The sequence below is a fragment of the Microcaecilia unicolor genome, chromosome 3 (genome assembly GCF_901765095.1).
Source record: "Microcaecilia unicolor chromosome 3, aMicUni1.1, whole genome shotgun sequence".
NCBI classification, from domain to species: domain Eukaryota; kingdom Metazoa; phylum Chordata; class Amphibia; order Gymnophiona; family Siphonopidae; genus Microcaecilia; species Microcaecilia unicolor.
Window position 1 is genome coordinate 157374288 of NC_044033.1, and position 22503 is coordinate 157396790.

The following is a 22503-nucleotide window of genomic DNA, read 5'->3' on the forward strand; positions in this document are numbered from 1 at the left end:
TGGAAGCAGTTCTGCAGGGTTCCCGTGCAAGTGTAAGCTACACCTGCACCAGCCTCTCATCTACCACCGAGTACCAGGTTCTTTGAGTGCTGTCTTCTCCTCTTCCTCCTTGCTTTAACAGCACAAATGTGGAAAATTTTCCATTAAGTAGGTGGTAGAGACACAAATGATGATGGAATTCAAAAAGGTGTAGGATGAACACAGAGGATCTCTAATTAGAAAATGGAAGTTATAAAAAACCTAACCTTAAATGGCTGCATGTGTGAAGTAATGCTTAGATGGCAACTCTGGCTGTGATTAACTAGGGCCAATACTGGGCAGACTTGTATGGTTGTCTAAATGGAAATCTGGTTTAGGATGGGCTGGAAAGGGCTTAGACAGCAACTTCAGTGGCTGGAACATAAGGACAGTTCTGGACAGATTTTTATGATGTGTGTCCCACAAATGAGAAGATGAATAGACTGGAGTGGGCTTCAACGACAACTCCAACAGTTGGAACATAAGGATAGGGCCAGATAGACTTCTACGGTCTATGTTCCAGAAACACAAAAGAAAGACCATAATCAAGTATGTAATATCACACTCGTTGATTTAATCATGAATTGATAATGAGTGTGACTATTGGGCAGACTGGATGGACCATTCAGGTCTTTATTTGCTGTCACTTACTATGTTACAATTAATCCTCTTTGCTCCTGGGCTGATGAGCAGACCTCAGCTCTGACACAGGCAAGAGCATCAGATGTCACCTGACCTACTGGCATGTGCATATGGTGACCTCTCAGCACAAAGTGCCAGTAAATCAGAGACAAATCTTACATGTGCACACCAGAGTGTTCAAAGTTTCAGCTTCCATTCCTTCCTTGCCTACAGTGCTGTGGCTCAAATCCAGAGAGAGACTGAGGGAGCTGACTGGAATTTTCTTTTATGTACCATTAAATTCTTACAGTGATGGGTGGGGGTGGGTTAAATTCTTGTGGGGACAGGTGCGGATGGGTTAAATTCGGATGGGGACGGGATGGGTTACATTTTTGTGGGGATGGATGGGTAAGATTCCAGCAGGGACAGGCGGGGATGGGTAAGATTTCTGTCCCCGTGCAACTCTTTAAGATAGATGCTGGATGGAAAGGGAGGACAGTGAAAAATGCTGGATGGAAGAGAGAGAGTGCAGACACAATGGAAAGGGCAGAGAAAGGTGCAGGATGGAAGGGGAGAGAACGAGGGCAGACACTGGATGGAAAAGGGGTAAAGTGAGGACAGATTCTGGATGCAGCAGGGATTGGGAAAGATGTTAGAGCTAGTAACAGGAATATGAGGAAATAGGAGAGCTGGGATGAGAGAAAGTGATGAAAAGCTGTTGGTAGACACAGTAAAAAGAAGGAAATTGAAGACTGGCTAGTAAAAATTAAATCTGGACAGAGGCAGAAAAATAAATTGAAGAAAGCTGAACTGAAAAGGAGGAGAGAGAAAAATGGCAAATGGACGGGAAACCCTGGCAAAAGAGTTAAGAAAAGACAGAGGAAAACAGAAACCAGAGACTGAGACCAACACAATTAGAAAAAGTAAATGGCCTGACAACTAAGGTAGAAAAAAAAATTATTTTTACTTTAATTCAAACTTTTTATTGTAATTTTAATTACAAACAACACACCCCCACCCCACATTACTCCAGTCTACTAATACAAGTTACAGAAAATGCCCACTAACAAAGTTGAATAATTAACTATAATAGCATAAATATGAAATAATTTACAAAAATGATCCAATGGCAGCTAATGAAATACTTTTCTTAATAGCTGCAACTTCCTCATATTTTCTCATTAAACAAACTAGCACGCTAGCAGGCAGTGCTCCTGCAGTTTGTCAGTGTTACCTTAGAGATGCCGAAACGACGAGGCAAGTCTGCTTCCCGGGCCCCAGAGCGTACGGTATCTTCGTTGCAAGACATCCGCTCCTTCTTACAGATGACTGCGCCATCATCTCGTACAGCGCCAGGATTGTCGGGAATAAGTCCGCTGATACACGCTGGTGCAGATGGAAGCACAGCGGCGTCTCCTGGACTCGAGCTTACGCTCAGCCCTGACATGCGGGAACCGCCCCCACAGCCGTTTGGCTTTAGCACTCCTTCGGAGACGACTCTGAATCGTTCCCCCGACGGTGGTGAGACCGATCAGAGTCGGGAGGCGGAACAACTGCCGGTTGGAGAGCAATATGCCTTGATTGAGACACCGACCATACCAACGATTTCGGAACGAAATGTTGCTGGTTTGAACGTGGATTTGTCTTCACAGGAAGAGGTAATACCACCACTTTTTTCCTTTCAAACTATAAAGCCTGCTGAAGTAACTATGGACTGTTTGTGGACCTTGATAGCAGATTTAGGGAAGTCACTTACTCCTCAAATAAATACGTTAAACCAGGAAATGAAAAATCATGAGGAAAAAATAAAAAAATTGGATATAAAAGTAGGGGAATTGGAAAAATCAAAGGTAAAAAATGACTTAGATATGAAAACACTTCAAACACACCAGGAAGCAATGATGAAGGACTTGTCCTCATTAAGGAGAAAAACTGAACTTCTTGAAAATACCGTTAGAAATAACAATATACGGTTGTTAAATTTTCCTAAACAGATTACTAAGCCCCCTAGGGAAATGTGGAAAAAATATTTGACGGAGATACTTGGAATAAAAGAGGAGCTGATTCCCCCTTTTACGTATGTTTACTACTTACCAACTAAAGAAAACTTGGAGGAAAAAAAAGAACAAGATCACTCGCTGAATGTAACGGCATTATTAGAATCAACAGACACTGAAGATATAATACCCACTACGTTAGTAGTGACTGTGGCGCTTGCACCAGACAAGCAATGGTTGATGTCTATGTTTTTTAAAAATAAGCATAAAACATTTCTTGGTCAGAAAATTCAGATGTTCCCTGATGTCTCTAGAGAGACACAAAAACGTAGGAAACTATTTCTATTAATGAAACCAGCAGTAACGCAGCTGGGTGCTACATTTTTCTTGCGGTATCCATGTAAGTGTGTGGTAAGATACCAGTCAAATAAATTTACTTTTTTTGATCCTGCTCAACTAACAACATTTCTTATCTCAAGGCAAAATAGGGGTACCTTATCACCTACCCGTTGATTTAGTTTAAACGCTGTTGACACTAGCCTGTTATTTTTGTTAGTTTCATCTTAAAAAATATACGCTTAAAACATATTCCATTTCTAAAACACCTTGTTTTCAAATTGTGGACTTGAGCAGAAGTTTAAGTTTTTTCTTTTTTGTAATTTAATTTTCTTCTTTATTGATTCTGTAACATATTGCTTTTCAAACAAGTATGTACTTGATTATATATGTAAAATCTTATAAATAAATAAAATAAAAAAAAAAACAAACTACACTCCACCATGTCAAAACAGAATTCTTATTTGTATTCTTATTATTTTTACTTTAAGGTAAAGTAGTGTGGTAACTGTGTTAATAAATATAAATAAAAAAGTGGAAATAAAGTGATACATTTTTATTTGACTAATTTTACCTTTCCTGAGATAAGGACAGGATACCATAACAGCAGTATACTCTCCTGTCCTAAGGAAGGAGGATTAGGCCTCTGAAAGCTAATTGAAAAATGTACTTAGTCCAATAAAATGATATCATCTTATTTTCCATTTTTTATTTGTATTGTAGTGATTGGAATATGCCTATGAGGTGTACACAGATAACAACCTTTTGGGATGTTATTGGGGATATGACACTCAGTGTGAATTACAGAAGAAAATGACTCAGCTCCATTCTAGCATTAGGCAAGGTAGTGTCAGAAGCAAACGTGTTCCCTTTTTATCTACAGACCCGAGCAGCACACAATGCCCAAATAACAGACAGAACTAACACCACACTATGGGTATTATAAAAAAAATAATGCTTATTTACAATAGCTACATAATAATAAGAAAGTTATAGGAATGATGGCAATGCAGTTCTTATCATAGAAACAGCTCAGAGTAAACGCACATTACCCTAAATAGACTTATAATTCAGTTAGCAATTCTACCCACAGCATTTATAAAATGGCTATACACGGCAACTATACAACCTGGTGCAGACATCCAGCAGAAGGCAGAATGTTCCTCAGATGGTCGGTCAGACGGAAGGAAGGCAGGGTTGCTCAGATGGAATGCCAGCCCCTTGTTCTTCTTTACAATCCTTCTTATAGAAGAAAAAGCCAGCTCCAGCTAACATGATGTCATTCCTGGCTTGGCCTGGGCCCCATATGTTCTGTGAAACAACCTTGTTTATTACAGATTGTTATGGCTTAAGGGCCACAATGCTGTTCCATCAGCACCACAATGAAGGGCATTTTAAACACAAAGTTGGTTTCAGGGAGGAGGGTGCTTTCCTGAGATACAACTGTGCCACTGTCTGAGAAAACCAGGCCTAGGGGTTTTGATCATTGTGGTTTACAGATCCAACCAGTACATCACATCTGACTGCAGAGTGCATTGTCCCAGGAAACAGCATGTTGTGATATTCTGTCTCTCCGGTTATTAAGTCAGCTCAGTCATCAAGGGAATTTCCAGTGGTCCTTGACTGGCCTGCAGTTCTTGAAGAGGTCTGCAATGTCATTGAGAACTGTACCACCCCCCCCCCCAACACACAGACACACACCCCCCCCCCTTAGTAGTGAAAGATGAAGTTAGCCAAAGTCTGTTTTGAAAGTCAGGTTGGAAATGCTGAATAATGCCATTATAGTCCCACATACTTTGTTGTATAAGGACACATAGTGCTTTGTGCACCATCTCTCCTACTATCACCCCCCCCCCCCCATCTGTCATATCCTCAACCGCTCTCTCTCCACTGCAACTGTCCCGGACACCTTCAAGCATGCTGTGGTCACACCACTCCTCAAAAAACCATCACTTGACCCTACCTGTCCCTCCAACTACCGCCCCATTTCCCTCCTACCCTTCCTCTCCAAAATACTTGAATGCGCCGTTCACAGCCGCTGCCTTGATTTTTCTCTCCTCTCATGCCATCCTCGATCCGCTTCAATCCGGCTTTCGCCCCCTACACTCGACAGAAACGGCACTATCTAAAGTCTGCAATGACCTGTTCCTCACCAAATCCAAAGGTCACTACTCCATCCTCCTCGACCTATCTGCCGCTTTTGACACTGTCAATCACAACCTACTTCTTGACACACTGTCCTCTTTTGGGTTCCAGGGCTCTGTCCTCTCCTGGTTCTCCTCTTATCTCTCCCATCGTACCTTCAGAGTACACTCTCATGGTTCGTCCTCCACCCCTATCCCGCTCTCTGTTGGAGTTCCTCAGGGATCTGTCCTTGGACCCGTTCTTTTTTCAATCTACACCTCTTCCCTGGGCTCCCTGATCTCATCTCATGGTTTCCACTATCATCTTTATGCTGATGACACCCAGCTTTATCTCTCCACACCAGACATCACTGTGGAAACCCAGGCCAAAGTATCAGCCTGCTTATCCGACATTGCTGCCTGGATGTCCAACTGCCACCTGAAACTGAACATGGCCAAGACCGAACTTATTGTCTTCCCACCCAAGCCCACTTCTCCTCTCCCTTCACTCTCTATCTCAGTTGATAACACCCTCATTGTCCCCGTCTCATCTGCCCACAACCTTGGTGTCATCTTCGACTCCTCCCTCTCCTTCTCTGTGCATATCCAGCAGATAGCCAAGACCTGTTGCTTCTTCCTCTATAACATTAGCAAAATTCGCCCCTTCCTCTCTGAGCACACCACCCGAACTCTCATCCACTCTCTCATTACCTCTCACCTTGACTACTGCAACCTACTCCTCACCGGCCTCCCACTTAGCCATCTATCCCCCCTTCAGTCCGTTCAGAACTCTGCTGCACGTCTTATCTTCCGCCTTGACCGATATACTCATATCACCCATCTCCTCAAGTCACTTCACTGGCTTCCGATCAGATACCGCATACAGTTCAAGCTTCTCCTACTAACCTACAAATGCACTCGATCTGCAGCCCCTCCTTACCTCTCTACCCTCATCTCCCCTTACGTACCTACCCGTAACCTCCGCTCTCAAGACAAATCCCTTCTCCACCACTGCCAACTCCAGGCTCCGCCCTTTCTGCCTCGCCTCACCCCATGCTTGGAATAAACTCCCTGAGCCCATATGCCAGGCCCCCTCCCTGCCCATCTTCAAATCATTGCTCAAAGCCCACCTCTTCAATGTTGCCTTCGGCACCTAACCACTACACCTCTACTCAGGAAATCTAGACTACCCCAACTTGACATTTCGTCCTTTAGATTGTAAGCTCCTTTGAGCAGGGACAGTCCTTGTTAATTTGAACAGCGCTGCGTAACCCTAGTAGCGCTCTAGAAATGTTAAGTAGTAGTAGTAGTAGTAGTAGTGCAGGGACCCTTTGTCCCTACATGCCAATTTTTGAAATTTATGTTATTTTGCACAATATGGGGAGAGGCATGCATTCTCATTTCTCTGGTGTTCACTGTATGCAGACTGGCTTCTTGGGGATTCAGTTTGATTTTGGTCCACATATATTTTTAGTTTGTAGTTACTTATGGGCTCATTTTCGAAACAGGATGTCCATCTTTCGACATAAATCAGAAGATGGACGTTCTTCTCCCAGGGATGTCCAAATCGGCATAATCAAAACCCGATTTAGGACGTCTCCAACTGCACTCCGTCGCAAGGATGGCCAAAGTTCAAGGGGCTGTGTTGGAGGCATAGCAAAGGCGGGACTTGGGCGTGCCTAACACTTGGATGTCCTTGACCCATAATTGACAAAAACAAGGATGTTCCTGACGAACACTTGGACGTTTTCACCCAGACCTGTTTTTCTTACAATTAAGGCACAAAAAGGTGCCTGAAATGACCAGATGACCACCGGAGAGAATCGGGGATGACCTCCCATTACTCCCCCAGTGGTCACTAACCCCCTCCCACTGTAAAAAAACATCTTTCAAAATATGTCATGCCAGCTTGTATGCCAGCCTCAGCTGTCATACTCAGGTCCATGACAGCGCATGCAGGTCCCGGGATATTTAGTGGGTACTGCAGTGCACTTCAGATAGGCGGACCCAGGCCCATACCCCCCCCCCCCCCACACACCTGTTACATTTGTGGAGGAAACAGCGAGCTGTCCAAAACCCACCATAAACCCACTGTACCCATATATAGGGGCCCCCCTTCACCCATAAAGGCTATGGTAGTGGTGTAAAGTTTTGGGGGGCTCAGCACACAAGGTAAGGGAGCTATGTTCCTGGGAACAATTTATTAAGTCTACTGCAGTGCCCCCTAGGGTGCCCGGTTGCTGTCCTAGCATGTCAGGGGTACCAGTGCACTAGAAATGCTGGGTCCTCCCACAACCAAATGGCTTGCATTTGGCTGTTTTTGACATGGACTTCTTTGGTTTTAAAAATCGCCAAAAGTCAGAAACATCCATGTCTAGGGACGACCAAATTTAAGGATTTGGAGGTCCTTGACGGTATTTTCGAAATAAAAGATGGACGTCCATCTTGTTTCAAAAATACGGGTTTCCCCACCCCTGGATTTCACCGTTTTGCAAAGATGTCCAAATTGCAACTTGGATGTCCCTTTTGAAAATGCCCCTCCATGTCTTACTATATACTGGGTGAGAGTCTGTGCTCTGTGTGTGAAAGATATGTCTTTCTATTAGCACTGAATGTCTGTGGATCTCTGTACTAATCTAGCTTGTTTAGTTTTCCAATACGTTTATTGATGTTCCAGTGATCACTACAATATTTCCCATGCTGCCTTTTGTTAGGAAGGCCCTTGTTGTGTGACTCATGGAAGTTACTACTATTATGGTATGGTAGGATTGCTCTGTAGGTCTTGAGTGACATTTGTAGTACTTTGTATTACTTCTCAGTATGCCTGATACTGGATTTTGGATATAGAAATGTGGGATACAAATGCAATAAATAAATAAATAAATCACACCTTTCTCAGTAGCAGCTTGAGGTAATACCTTCCACTAGATACTTTCCTGTCCCTGGAGGGCTTACTGTTTAAGTTTTGTACCTGAGGCAGTGGAGGGTTAGGTGACCTGTCCAAGATCTAAAGGAACAGCAGTGTGATTTGAATCCTTGCTTTATTAATTCTCAGCTTGCTGCTTTAATCATTAGTTACTCAACAGTAAAAGCTAGCAGAGCTGAATATTTTATGGTTGCCAGAACCACAGAATTTGTTACAGCACTACTGAACATCACTGCAGCAACTTGGAGATCGTGCAGTCGTTTGCACTATGGTTGTGAAACCAGCAACAGGTTCATAATTATTCTGAATACTTTCTGATCATGATTATTATTCATTTCATTTAATGATTATTACTGGAAATAATTTTGTGGGGGGGAGGGGTGTGTGTGTGTGTGTTAAGTGATCTGCCCCAGATGTAAAATATGCTAGATATACACAAGGTAGCAGAAAAGAGGGTTCAAAAGTATACAAACAAGAATAGCAAAAAGAAGTACACATCGGCTGCGTTTTGGCGTGTGTACACCTGAGTCAAGGATCATGTTAATGTTTGTTCTGGTGTGTTTGTGACTTTTCTATCAAATTTTTTTGGCATTCTTTTCTCTTATTTTTGTATTTTAGTTGTATTGTACACCACTGTTTACTCTTTCCAAAAATACAAGCAACGAGGGGGCACACAATGAAGCTACAAAGTAGTAAATTTAAAACAAATTGGGGAAAATATTTCTTCACCCATGTAATTAAACTCTGGAATTTGTTGCCAGAGAATACAATAGAAGCAGTTAGCTTAGCAGGGTTTAAAATATTTTTGGATAATTTCCTAAAAGTCAAATCCATAAGCCATTATTAAGATGGACTTGGAAAAATCCATTGCTTATTTCTAGGATAAGAAGCATAAAATCTGTTTTACACTTTTTGGATTTTGCCAAGTAATGTGTGGGATAAACACAAAGGAATCCTATTTAGAGGGACTGGATCCACAGAAGCTTAGCGGAGATTGGGTGGCAACACCGGTAATTGGGAAGCAAAGTTAGTGCTGGGCAGATTTCTACGGTCTGTACCCTGAAAACAGCAAGGACAAATCAAGGTAAGGTATACATGTGAAGTATCACATACTATATGTGTAATGAGTTTATCTTGTTGGGCAGACTAGATAGACCATACAGGTCTTTATCTGCTGTCATCTACTATGTTACTTGTGACCTGGATTGGCCACTATTGCAAACAGGATACTGGACTTGATGGACCTTCGGTCTTGTCTCAGTATGGAAACACTTATGTTCTAATTTATTAGTGAAAGTCTGGGAAACAAGAGGCATGGGAAAAGGAAAGCTAGAGTGAGGGAAAGAGATGGAAAGCTGTAGGTAGATCCAGTAAAATGAGAGAAATTGAAGACTGAATAGTAACAATTAATTCAACTCCCACCGACAGAAAAATAAATTCAAGAAAGGAAAAGGAGAGAAAAAAAATGACATAGTCAAAACAGAGGAAAGCAGAAACCAGAGCTCAGAGCAACATAATGAGAAATTTAAAATACCTAGACAAAAGCTAGTAATTTTTATTTTCTTTTTTTATGATTAGAATATGTGTTTTTGTAATGTCTGTTTCAACATCTCTGCTAATCAGGGATCAGGATTACTTTGTTAAAATTTGTTCAACTTAGGGGATACTTAAAAATCCAACATACGGTCACTGTAGTAGTAAACATAGTAATTTTTTTCATTAAATAAATACTTTTGGAACAATGTAAAAAATGAAATACTCTTTGACAAGTGCTTTAATAGAGATATCAGTGGAGTTCTAGGATAATCCCTTTTCCAGGATTCAAAAGGATGATCCGAGACTCTTGAGTACCAATGTAGAGTTGATGTCCTTTCCATGACCCATGGATCCACTGCAGAGAACACCATTAGGGTTATAATAGCCTACTAGTTTTCTGGAAATGTACGGTAGCTATTATCTGTACCCTAGGCCAATATTCAATATCAGTATATTTTATTTGTATTGTATATGAGAAAAGGTAAGTGGAAAGCTTTTACCTTGGAAAAGTTTGTCCCAAATCATCTTAACCTCAGCTACATAGTAGGATGTTTCATTGTATTGTCAACAGCATTAGCATCACATCTGCTATCTGAATGGTCTAGTGCATGCCTATTTGTTTCATTGGTACTATGCTGACACCATATCATACATATAGGTTATTTGAATACTCTTCCATGCTGTCTATTGTGCTATCATTTGTATTTTAGTGATTGTTCTACAGTGCTTTTAAATGTGTATATTTCTGTTTCATGTTTATCCTAGTACTAGGTTTCAATTTGCCATTTCCAAGTTTACCTCATTCTGTTACATTCTACCTTGCGTGAATCTCTTCATGAAGGCAGTTAATAAATTCCAATAAAAGGATAGATGGATGATTCAATTTATGCTAGTAATAGACGAGCATTAAAGATTGAAAACTGCCCTCATTAAAGTGAGTTCTGAGGATAAGAAATATGTTATTTAGATTATACTTGTGCAAATTGAGTATCTGAAAATGGCCCACCCACAATACAGGTAGGCAGCCATGTGCTGTGGAAGTACATATGTACTTTGACCTACATTAAGGGGAGAAGTGACATGACCTACCATTTACCTGTTCATCTAATCATTAACAACACTGGCTCAGAAATTACCTCCTTCCAATCTTCTTACCCTCCATGCTCTTCCCCTACCTCTTCTTCATTGCTCCACCTCCTTACCTATCCCTATCCTTTCTCTCACACCTCTTTTATCCCATTTACCCTTGTTCATTTGTCCTACCACATACCTCCTTTGTTGATTCAGATACTACAGATTGTATTTATGTAAGCTGCATTGAGCCTGCGATGAGTGGGAAAGCGCGGGATACAAATGTAATAAATAAATAAACATGGACTACAATTAAGACCTGATATTTTAGTCTCATTGCATAAAATTGGGCCTGTGCTAAAATAGCTCATTAGTGGTAAAATAATACATCTGAACAGTAGCCCAAATTGATAACACCTCTAAGAAGCATTCATAAGGCCATTATTACATCAAGTGAGGAAGAGAACATGTGTATATTGCATATTTGAGCAAAGTTCTACTTGCACAAAAGCAATATAAGATCACATTTTTTAAATGAAAATTGCTTAGCTAGAAAGTGCATACACTTTTTGTTTTGAAAATTGATGCAAAGCCCACAAATAAAATGTACACAGTCTTGATCCACTGCTCAAGGTTCCAAAAGTGCATCTTGTATGCTACATGATAGCATAGGGAAAAGACTTGAACTTGGTAAATGCCAAATAGGAGTGGTATAGCAACCTAATGGTTAGTGTAGTGGGCTGAGAACCTGGGCTCGATTCCCGTTGCGGCTCCTTGCGACCAAACCACTAGTAAAAAAAAAAAAAAAGCCTGTTTCTCATTGAAATGAAACAGGTGCTAGCAAGGCAATCACCTTCTGCCATTAATGTTTTTAAGGGAAGTTCCAGCGTCCCCCCTCCCTCCCAATTCCAGGGTCTCCCCTTCTCTCCCTCCTTCCCAGTTCCAGGGTCCCCCCTCCCTTCATCCCAGTTCCAGGGTCGTCATCCCTCCCTCCCAGTTCCAGGCCCCCTCCCTCTGAATTTTAAAAGTCATCCTGACTTACCTCTTCGGTGTTACGGCAGCCAGCAGCAGTGGTAAAAAGCGTGCAGGCTCAGAACTTACTTCTCTGTCTCTCAGCTCTGGTCCCGCCCTCATTTCCTGTTTCCACAAGGGTGCGACCAGAGCTGAGAGACAGAAGGGAAAAGTGAAGTGCCGCACCTGCATGCTTTTTACTGCGCAAGGTAAGTCAGGATGACTTTTAAAATTGGGAGGGAGGGGGCCTGGAACAGGGAGGGAGGGACGACGACTCTGGAACTGGGAGGGAGGGGGGACCCTGGAATTGGGAGGGAGGGAGGGGGGACAGACGACGACCCTGGAACTCAGAGGGAGGGAACAAACTTCTGGTGGGTGAATATTATATGCAGCTTTCCCTTCCCTCCGAGGGCGGGGCACGGAGTGAGTGCGAGGCCTGTGGTTGGTCCCTTCTCCTTCTGATGTCGCGTTTCTTTCCCTGGCAACTATACAGAGCTCCCTCGAGGGCGGGGCGATTACGAACCCTATGAACACTACACAGCTTCACTGCCATGGAGTCAGCCTCAGAACATTGGAGGTGCGAATTATTATATTAGACTAGTATAAAAGGCCCGTTTCGGTAGGCAATGAAACGGGCGCTAGCAAGGTAATCCCCCCCCCCCCCCGCAGCATCCTTCCTGTCTCCCCTGCCCCCCCCCATCTGGTCTCAGGACCCCCTCCCCACCAACCCTCCTCTGCCCCTGCAGCCACCCATGTCCAGTGACTCTCCTCTCCCCCTGCAGCCACCCATGTCCAGCGACTCTCCTCTCCCCTGCAGCCACCCATGTCCAATGACCCTCCTCTCCTTTCCCCTTGCCCCCCCCCTGTAGCCACCCATGTCCAGCGACCCTCCTCTCCCCCTGCAGCGTCCCTTCTGTCTCCCCTGCCGCCACCCCTCTGGTCTCAGGACCCCCTCCCTACCTCCCTCTTCCCTACCCCCCCTGCAGCCATCCATGTCCAGCGACCCTCCTCTGCCCCTGCAGCCACCCATGTCCAGCGACCCTCCCCTCCCCCCTCAGCGCATCACCCAAGCCCATACCCCCCCCTCGGGCACATCAACCCCCTCGCCACCCGCAGCCGCCAATACTAACGCTGTCCAGCCGCTGCTGCGGCTCCTGTTGAGCAGCAGCGGCCGGTACAAAAAGAAAAAAGCCAAAAAAAGATTTTAAACCTTAAACACGGCTCCGTAGACAGCCATCTGGCATTGGCTGTCATCTCTGCAGCCGCTCCTCCTCTCCCCTCTGATGTCGCTGCGCTCCTCTGGGGTCTTACTGCAGGGGCAGTGACGTGGAGGGGAGAGGAGGAGCGGCTGCAGTGACGACAGCCAATGCCAGATGGCTATCTACGGAGCCGCGTTTCAGGTTAAAAATCTTTTTTTGGCTCTTTTCTTTTTGTACCGGCCGCTGCTGCTCCACAGGAGAAGCAGCAGCGGCCGGACAGCATTAGTATTGGCGGCTGCGGGTGGCGAGGGAGTTGATGCGCCTGGGGGGGGGGGGGAGCACTGAGAGCTGATTGGTAAGTTTTGCAGGGCAGGGGCTTGGGTGCAGAGCTCGCGGTTTTGCAGGGCAGGGGCTTGGGTGTTGCGCTGAGGGGGGGGGGGGGGGCACTGACAGCTTTTTCCCAGGCGCTCCCCTTGCCTTGGAATCAGCTGTCAGTGAATGCACTAAGCAGAAACAAACAGGAGACAGGCTACTGCACAAGTGGAACAGACAACCAAACAGCAGCAGCAATCCAAGGAAGGACACACACAGCAAGAGTTTATCCAAATGCCAACTTTAATAGAAACAAGAGCCAATCTGGCCATGTTTCAGGAAAACCTTTGACAGGGGTCTACAAACAATAAATATAACGAAATCAATAAAAGTATAAGAAAGATCATTGTTAAAATGAATTATATAAAAATGAAAAATAATAGAATGCAAACTTTACCACATAGGTGTCCACAATACGTTCACAGATTCAAAGCATGTACTGCAATACCCTGTCTATATCTCTCTCTCTCTCTCTCTCTCTCTCTATATATATATAAATCACACATTACTGTACAGCTTCAAATAATAAAAATCATAACCCTGTAGAGCCTTTATTTAAATACAATTCTCAATAATAACATTCATATTATATGGCTCATATGGTGAAAACAATGGTAAGCATATGGACAATGACTATCATTTTAACTTAACACAAAAGTATATAATCCAGCAGATTAGCACAGTCTCATAATTAAACGAAGGAAAGACCCCAAAACAAAAATAAAAAGTCTTAATATAATTCAAAATAAAACATCAAACCAAGGTATATATTATAAATGTATGAATAATAAATGTCCTCCACATTAAATAGTTATATCACAAAAAAGAGGGGGCAACTATATTGCATAATGCTTATTTGCATAATACTGATTAAAGAGTAAGCGATACCCACAGGTATGCAGAGTTATGAGAACATACAATTTTTTAAAACAGTTTTAGCATCTATGTTGTGTCCTATTTATACCAGTAATTGCGTTTTTGGTTTGTTTTTAAAGTCAACTTAAGTGACATCACTTTTTAAAATAATTCATATAGACATGCAAATAGATCAAGTGCCGTTATTGCCCCTCCTCTTTTTTTGTGATAATTATTTAATATGGAGGACCTTTATTATTTATATATTTATACTATGTCCTTTGGTTTGATATTTTATTTCACCTATTTTTGGGACTGTGCAAATTTGCTGGATTAGCTGTGTGTTAAGTTAAAATGATAGTCATGTCCATATGCTTAGCATTATATTCTCCTTATGAACCATATAATATGAATATTACTGAGAATTTTATTTAAAGGCACTATATGGTTAGGATTTTTATATTATTTGAAGCTATATATTATGGGCAGTAATAATGATATTTATGTGATTTTTTTAAATATGTGGACATGGTACTGCAGTATATGCTTTGAATCTGTGAATGTATTGTGCAAACCTATGTGGTAAAGTTTGCATTCTTACTATTATTTTAACAATGATCTTTCTTATATTTTTATTGATTTTATTATATTTGTTTGTAGACCCCTGACAAAAGTTTTTCCGAAACTTGGAAAGGCTGGGTCCTGTTTCCATTAAAGTTGACATCTGTATAAACTCTTGCTATGTTTGCCCTTGCTTGGATCACTGCTGCTGTTTGGTTGTCTAAAATACACTAAGACCATTTCTTAATGCATTGAAGTAACAGGGCCCCTTAAATTGTAAGCCATGAGGGACAAAGTCCCTTATGTAACTGTAATTCGCTTTGGTTGTACCACAGAAAGGCAATATATCAGGAATTAAATAAATAACAAGGAACAATGATCAAGTATCTAGAGGAGTGTGTCCTCAATCATTGTTTTGGTTTTAGAACACTTATCTACATTTCATGTGCTTCAGATAGAAACGGTTTGCAAAAACAAGGCAGTTATCACAAATATTTGGTGGTGTATCTGAAGTTCTATTTGTTCTTTAATGTATGTTACATAAGATATACCACCTTACTCCAGTAGTTCCCAAACCTGGGACCTGGAGGCACCCCAAGCCAGTCAGGTTTTCAGGATATCACAATGAATACTCATGAGAGATTTGGATGCAGTGCATGCAAAATTTCTCTCATGAATATTCATTGTGGATAGCCCGAAAACCTGACTGGCTTGGGGGCCTCCACGACCAGGTTAGGGAACCACTGCTTGCCTGGATCCAGTTTCAATAAGACTTGAAATTTAATTATTCATATTTTTCAAATCTGAGATCAAAGAAACTTAGAATTCAAGAGCTGTATATATTTCCCTATCCATGAGCAATGGAGGGTGAAATGACTTGCCCAAGGGCACAAGGAGAATCAGTGGAAGAAACAAGATTTAAAACTTGGATTCCCCCTCCTCCTGCTGCTCTAATCACTAGCCACTAATTGTGGTACTGGAAAAACTGTTGCACAAGTTAAAATACTAACAAGGTAAAATTGATCCGTTCCTTCTTAGAAGTGGCAACATAGAAGAAAAGGTTTCCACACTTGATTCATGGTTCCCAAGGACTTGAAGTATCTGTTGTGCAATATATCAAATTCAGGAAAGGGTACATATGTATTATCCTACCTGGCTTCCTTTTTTAAACCCTGTAGCAGAAAGATCTTTATTCTGTAAATTTGCATATTTTCTGGCCATCTTAACCTCTGAATTACTAAGTTGTAGACAGCTGCTGTTATTTGTTGTGTTTCTTTCCTCATTAGCTAATCACTGGAGGGTATGCATGTTCAACTGGAACTACTACTGGCTGTACAGAGTAGGGCTGTTTTATTTTGTGACAGGTCAACCAACTGTAATTCAACAACAATCATGCAGGAGTCAAAGGTTCCATGGTAAGCAGCAAGCCTTTCTCAAACAAGAACATGGCTAGGGCAAGCTACAAAAGAAGAAGAAAAAATATTATTTGTAAGTAATGCTGAACAAACATTCCAAAATGTTACCACAAGTGTTAGCCTGCACAACATCCAAAATGAATTTAAAATTGTAGCAGTAAATCTACAATTGCTTGAATTAAAAATGTATAATGTGAAAAAGGCACTGGGAATGTGTCTATTAGCAATATATGGAGACAGGATGATTCAGTTGGCTTTCGTGTTTCCCAAATTTTTCATAAATTTGGGTGCTTTTCAAATTTGTCCCCCATATTAATTTAATGGGGTCAGAGTTAATGCGCATTCTATTATTTTAAGGCACATTAATTGCGTGCATGTTAATTCATTAGAATACATTATGGTGCTCATTTTCAAAGCACACAGACTTAACTTACAAAGTTATACAGTAACCTATGCAACTTTTTAAGTCTATGTGCTTTGAAAATGAACATCTAAATTAATTTAGTGCAAACTATTATTGTCTTATAAATGCACATCCAGTGTTCTGACCAGTTCTCAAGGAAAGATTTATGCCACTTTACCATGGAATCTAACAAGGCAAACCTATGCTGTTCTTCTGAAGGTTTTTTTTTTAATTATGTAATGATTTAAAAAAAATATACATCAAGAATTTTGAAACACCAAGTTAATTATAAGTAAATTAGTCAAATTAACAATTTAAGCATGAACCAAAAATATAATCAAACTAGAATAGACCACATAGGGGAAAATCCAACACCATAAATCAGAGAAAGATGAAATAAGAAAAAAGTCAACAAAGAAATTGCAGAGTGACAACCTATAATCTAATAAAGTGGCTCAAGAAGCCAAAAGAGTTGTCAGTGGTGCCCCTCCACTCACTAAGAAAAATTGTAACTAGGAAGGTTCATAAGACACTTAAATATTCTGCTCCACGAAAACAAAAAATTTACAGGAAAATCTCAACTGGAATCTTGCTCCCAAAGAAACCACATTAGGCTATGAACTTCTTCCTACAAATCTGAATCAGGAAAAATAGACAATTTCCCTCACAGAAAAGTGGAGTCCAACAGCCTGGAAAAAAAAAAAAAAAAAAAAGCACAACGATGCCTCTTTATCTTGCAAAAATACAAACATCACAATAATGTGGATCTTGACACCACTTCAGTAGAGGTCTCCAAAATCTGAATTATATTTAAACTATTCTGAAACATCCACAATAGAATTAGTACTTGGAGAGCTTGAATGCTGTCTAGGAACTGGAAGGTAATAAATCTTATGAAGAGGCAGAAATCCAGAGTCACAGTAGTTCAATTTCTCCTTCAAAAATCTGCAAAACAGATCCTTGGGAGATGTAGTCATAAGCTTAGGAAAATTCAAATGCCTCACATAATTATCAAAAATTTCTAAACTTCGTTGAACCAACAGCTTATCCTGAGCCATACTATATTGTAAGGCTTGAGATTGCTGAACTTCAGACTCTAAGATGGAGATCTCAGCATGAGTTCAAAACATCTTCACATTTGCCAACTTGTGAATACTGAGTAATAAGTTCCAGCACAAACCTTGTATAGGGATTCCAGAGCAGTCCAAATGTATTTATTGCAAATGGTTTCAAAAGTCACTTCTACCGGTTTATCCAAGGAAGGAACAGATGGTACAGGAGGGGTCACTCCCTGGCTGGAGTTCTCCGAGCCAGATCCTCAACAACTGGCTCTATCGCAAGGAATTTGAGCACTGTGGCATGCCCTCAAGTCTTCCACTCGGCATTTCTTCCACCAGCTGGAATAACTCCGGAGTAGTCAGGGTTTGCAGCAGTAGGGGAGATACTGGACCAAGTGAAATATCACTCTCAAGGTCCAAGCTCTCACTCATGCTCAGGCCAACTGGAATGCACTGTGAAGTCGCCAAAGCGCCGGTGATCTCTGCTTGCAGCAATATTGGGGTTGCCGGTTGCCGGGCATCTGCAGCAATCTTCCCCTTCAGCATGATCCAGGTAAGAAATGGTACTGTAAAGTGCTGAAAATTATAATGCTAGCAGAGGCAGAGAAACTCTGGCAGCACCACCTTGGATTTCCCATCTGAATGTATTCTTTATCAGGAGTATGAATGTGCTGCTTCCAGGCCAGGGAGCAGAGCTCAGCATATATTAAGGTGAAGAAACTAATGGGCTACAAGCAGAACAGCTTCATTCAGCCACTAGAGCAGATGGGATTTAGACGTTAGATTTTAAACTACATAAGTGTTCAGGATAAATTTAATTCTAGCTTAAAAACTATGCTGTTGACGAGTTGCTCCATAAACAAGAGTTTTAACTTGTGTGATCAAATCCAGATGTTACCCTCTGATCAGTTTAGTTTACTTGTTTAAAATCACTTTAAAACAGTAGAACTGATCAGAAAGCTTTACTAGATGGAGGAAAAATCCCATAAGACGTTAGGGAATACCATCAAATAAACCTACTATAACCAGTAAGAAGATATTTACAAAATTTCACAAAAATAGTTTTAATCCATAATTTGCTCTAATCTTGCAAAACACGCATACATAATTTTTTCATAATTTTGAAAAATATAGCGATTATGTATTCAACCCGCAGTGGTAAACTGCTCCAAGCCGTGGGCTGAATTAACCCCAGATATTTAATGCTGGGGCATGCATGTCTCCTGGCACAGAATATCAATATATGTGCGCTGACTCAGAGTTAACCGGGCAACGGCTGATACTCAGACTGGTGCCTGGTTAGCTCGGCGCTTAAATTTAGGACAACCTTTTTACAGTACTAACTTTATGTGCTTATTTAACCAGTTAGAGGACTGAATATCGCTACTAACTGGCTAAGTGCTGGCTACACTTAAGTTCTGCCCCTGGACTGCCCCTATCAAAGACTCTGGTAGCCTTGCGAGAATGCCCCAGAGTTCAAGGCAGCCATGGGGATTGCTCCTGCCCCGACCTTACCGCTGGACCACCAGGGCTTCAAAGGTAGACATTGGGGGGGGGGGGGGGGGGGGGTGTCAATCTTGGTTGTATGGGTGGGGAGGCACTTGGTCAGGAAGGGATTTGGGAGACTGTGCTGAGTGTTCCTGGCAAGGGAGGATGCAGTATGAGTCTCCATAGTATCTGACTTTTTGGTTATCTGACAAAATATTGGTCCTGAATAAGTTAGATAATCGAGACTCTATTGTACTTGGGTCAAACTTCCTAGATTGTGCTGTTACACACTATGATGAGGAAGCAAGAGGAAAAAGTAAGGAAAACTACCCAGCAGGTTAAAAAAAACAAACAAAACAAAAAACAAAGTGACAGGACTAGGGATGGGGAAGCTCCAAAATATTACCTAGGCAACAATCACCTGAGTTATCTAGACCACTCTCTGCATTTAAAAGGGAACCAATCACCTTATCGGAGGAGGAGGAGCCATATAAGACTGCCTCCCAGCACTAAATGGAGCTCTTTCACTGCCATATCCTAAAGCTACAGTGGCTGCTGAGGAGATTGAGCCTGAATCCATGGAACTGGAAACTGCTGGAGATTACCAGGAATCCCTTTGGCACAGTCCAACCTTTTCTGTGTGTAACATCAAGGCCTCAGAAATAAGCTTTTCATGTGTTGTGCCAGGAAAAGTTTAAAAAAATAGTTTTAACTTGAGCGCAATAGTTAGAAAACAAAGGAAAAATTATCTGGCTCGCCAGGTGCAAATGTATAAACTTTCTTCCCTTATTTCAAGTAACTCCAATACAGAACGTTCTCCCTGATAAGTCAGATAGAACCTTCTCGATTCTGTACCAGTATACTGCAAACCTAAGCCATTAATTGGGACCAGTTATCTAATAGTTGTCAGCACCATACCATGGAACATTTAATCCACAAATTCAGATTTTAATCCTAACCCAAAGATTCTTAGAAGTGCCCTCTTGTGAAAATAAGTGAAGTTGTTCTGTGAGTTGTTCCCCTTCACAGGGACTTTAGCAACAGAGCCACTGAATTTTGCCGCCTAGCAGTAGAGGAAACAGGTTTAACCCAGGAAGTAAGATCTAAAAAGGCAATGCTTCAAATTGCATTTTTTTTTTTTTTTAATTGGTAAGTGACAGTCATGTTTACAGAGCTGGCCAGGCTTCTAGAGAACACTTGAAATTAATCAACCAGTTGGGACTTCACAGTAAAGAATTTTTTCACAAAATAATACATTTCGGAAGAACTAGTTTCAGCTAAATTAAATAAAAAAAAAAAGAGGGTCTTATCCTTTGAATTTCTTCATAAGAAGAGGTGGCTTCTTCAAGTAAAAATTCATTGCAGACAAACATTGCAAAGCAAAAGGAAACAAAACAGTAATAACAAAAATACCTGTGCAAGTATTAAACACTTCTGGATAAATTTATTTCAAGTATCTTTCTGGTAAAGGTAGCACTCAAATTTCCTATGGCTGTGACCCCATTATTAGAGACTCGGAAAGCATGTGAACCTCAGAGGTATAGGTTGACGACATTTCTATGGACAGCCCACCCAGGTCCTGCCCCCAAATATGGGAACTGCGACCCAATTTTGGGTTGCAACCCAGAGTTTGGGAAACCCTGGCTTAAGCTGCAACCTAATGTGGTGACAATAGACACTGAAATGATCTATACTTTAATTCCATCTTCTTGCCATATAGGGATCCTCTGTGTTTATCCTATACCTTTTTAATTCTGTCATTGGTTTTATCCCCAGATATCACCACGCTTTCCATGAGAAAATATTTCCTGATGTTGCTTTTATGTTCCCTTCCTTGAAGCTTCATTTCATGTCCGTCAGTTATATCCTTCCTTCCTTATCCGATCAGTCGAGTACAGCTCTTGGTTTTTGGAACAGGTTTGTTTGTTCATTACTAACTTTTTTTTTTTTAATTTATAGAAGTTTTATTAGAATCTAAGATAAAAACACACACTATAATAATTCAGATGTACATTAAAAACAAGTGAAGTATACCTAGCCATCGAAACCTGAAACACAATATTTGATGAACAGACCAGAACTCTCAAAAGGATTACATTCAAATGGCAGGAACAAGAAGAACAATGTCCAATGAAACATTTCTAGATATTTTTGATTTTAGTACAAAGAACCAGTCCCAAAACAGATATATAAGTCCCACTCAGTATATTCATTACTAACTTTGAAGAATATAAATGTCTGTGTGCTCTCTCACTTATCCCTCATCTCCTCCAGTCTAAGCCTTTTCTGGTGCAGAACCCATAACATTTTGGTTGCTTTTCTCTGAATATCTTTGAGTCGTTTTATGTCCTTAGCAAAATATGACCTCCAAAACTGAACATAGTACTCCAAATGAGATCTCACCAAAAACTTGTACAGGGGCATTATCACCTCCTCCATTCCGCTGGTTAGATCCCCTCTACGCAGCCTCAGCTGCTGCCTTGTCACACTGTTTTGCCACCTTGAAATCCTGGACATTACCCCAAGATCTTTTTCTTGATCCATGCACATCAGCCTTTCATTTCTTATTGCATACAGCTCTCTTGGATCCCTGCACCCCAAATTCATCATGTATATTGTAAACACTTCCCCCGCCGCTTGGCTGTGCTTTGACTTTCCCAGTCCTAGGCCCAACTCCACACCAGGTTTACTAGGTAACTCTGGATGCTTGGCAGTTCAAACAATAGCAAACCAGTCAGAACTTTCCTGTATTTAATTAGGAACAGTCTCTTCCCTGGGGCTATATGCCTCCCCGGGCTTGGTACATAGCTCCAGCACTCTTGTAGTTTCAACTCAGCAACAAAAAAGAAAAACAAGCTCTTTTCCCACAGGTATTAACCCAGCCCTGAGTCCTACAGTCCAAATCCTTCCCTCCCCGAGTTCATCCAGTCCACTAATCCTTGGGCAAAAGTTCCAGCACTTTCCCCAGCAAAAAGATTCCCAAAGTCCATTCAGCACAAAGCCCCAAAGTTCTTTCACCAAAAAGTTTCCCAAAGTTCATTTAGCAAAAAAAGGTTCTGCTGCGCCCTTCATACTCACCCTAGCAAACCCTCAACTCAGAGCAACCTGAGGAAAGGGCACCTCCTCCCATTCATACCAGCCATTAACTCCTGGTATCCTCCCCAAGGGTCATGCTTGAGCCCCGGGCCAGGTGGAAGCTACTTCTCCGGGGAACCCGCTCAGATACTTCTCTGGGCTTTTCTCTCAATGAATTGAATTAACTGGTTCATCAAGGTTGCTAACAGGCCCTGAGATTGCCCCTTTTCCACCCGGGCTAAGGCAGAAATATCCATGGGCTCTACCTGCATTCCTTCACTAACCTCTTTGGCTTCGGTAATCACCACCTCAGGCTCCATTCCACGGGCTCTGTCTCTCCCCTCTCCTCAGCTGCTCCCAATCTTTATCATGAGCCTGCTCAAAAGCCTCCTCCTCCTCCCCCCTGGGAACCTGGGAGTAGTAGTCTGGTTCACCTTC

General features: G+C 41.7%; 1 protein-coding gene across 1 annotated transcript in view; it reads right to left on the reverse strand.

Annotated features, from left to right (window-relative positions):
* Positions 1-15976: 15976 nt before the first annotated feature.
* Positions 15977-22503, reverse strand: part of LOC115465794 (ribosomal oxygenase 1-like) — a 123362-nt gene continuing 116835 nt past the window's right edge. Inside the window, exon 12 of the mRNA XM_030196522.1 lies at positions 15977-16085. Coding sequence (XP_030052382.1) covers positions 16017-16085 — 69 coding nt within the window. The 3' untranslated portion in view covers positions 15977-16016. The remainder of the gene's footprint in view (positions 16086-22503) is intronic.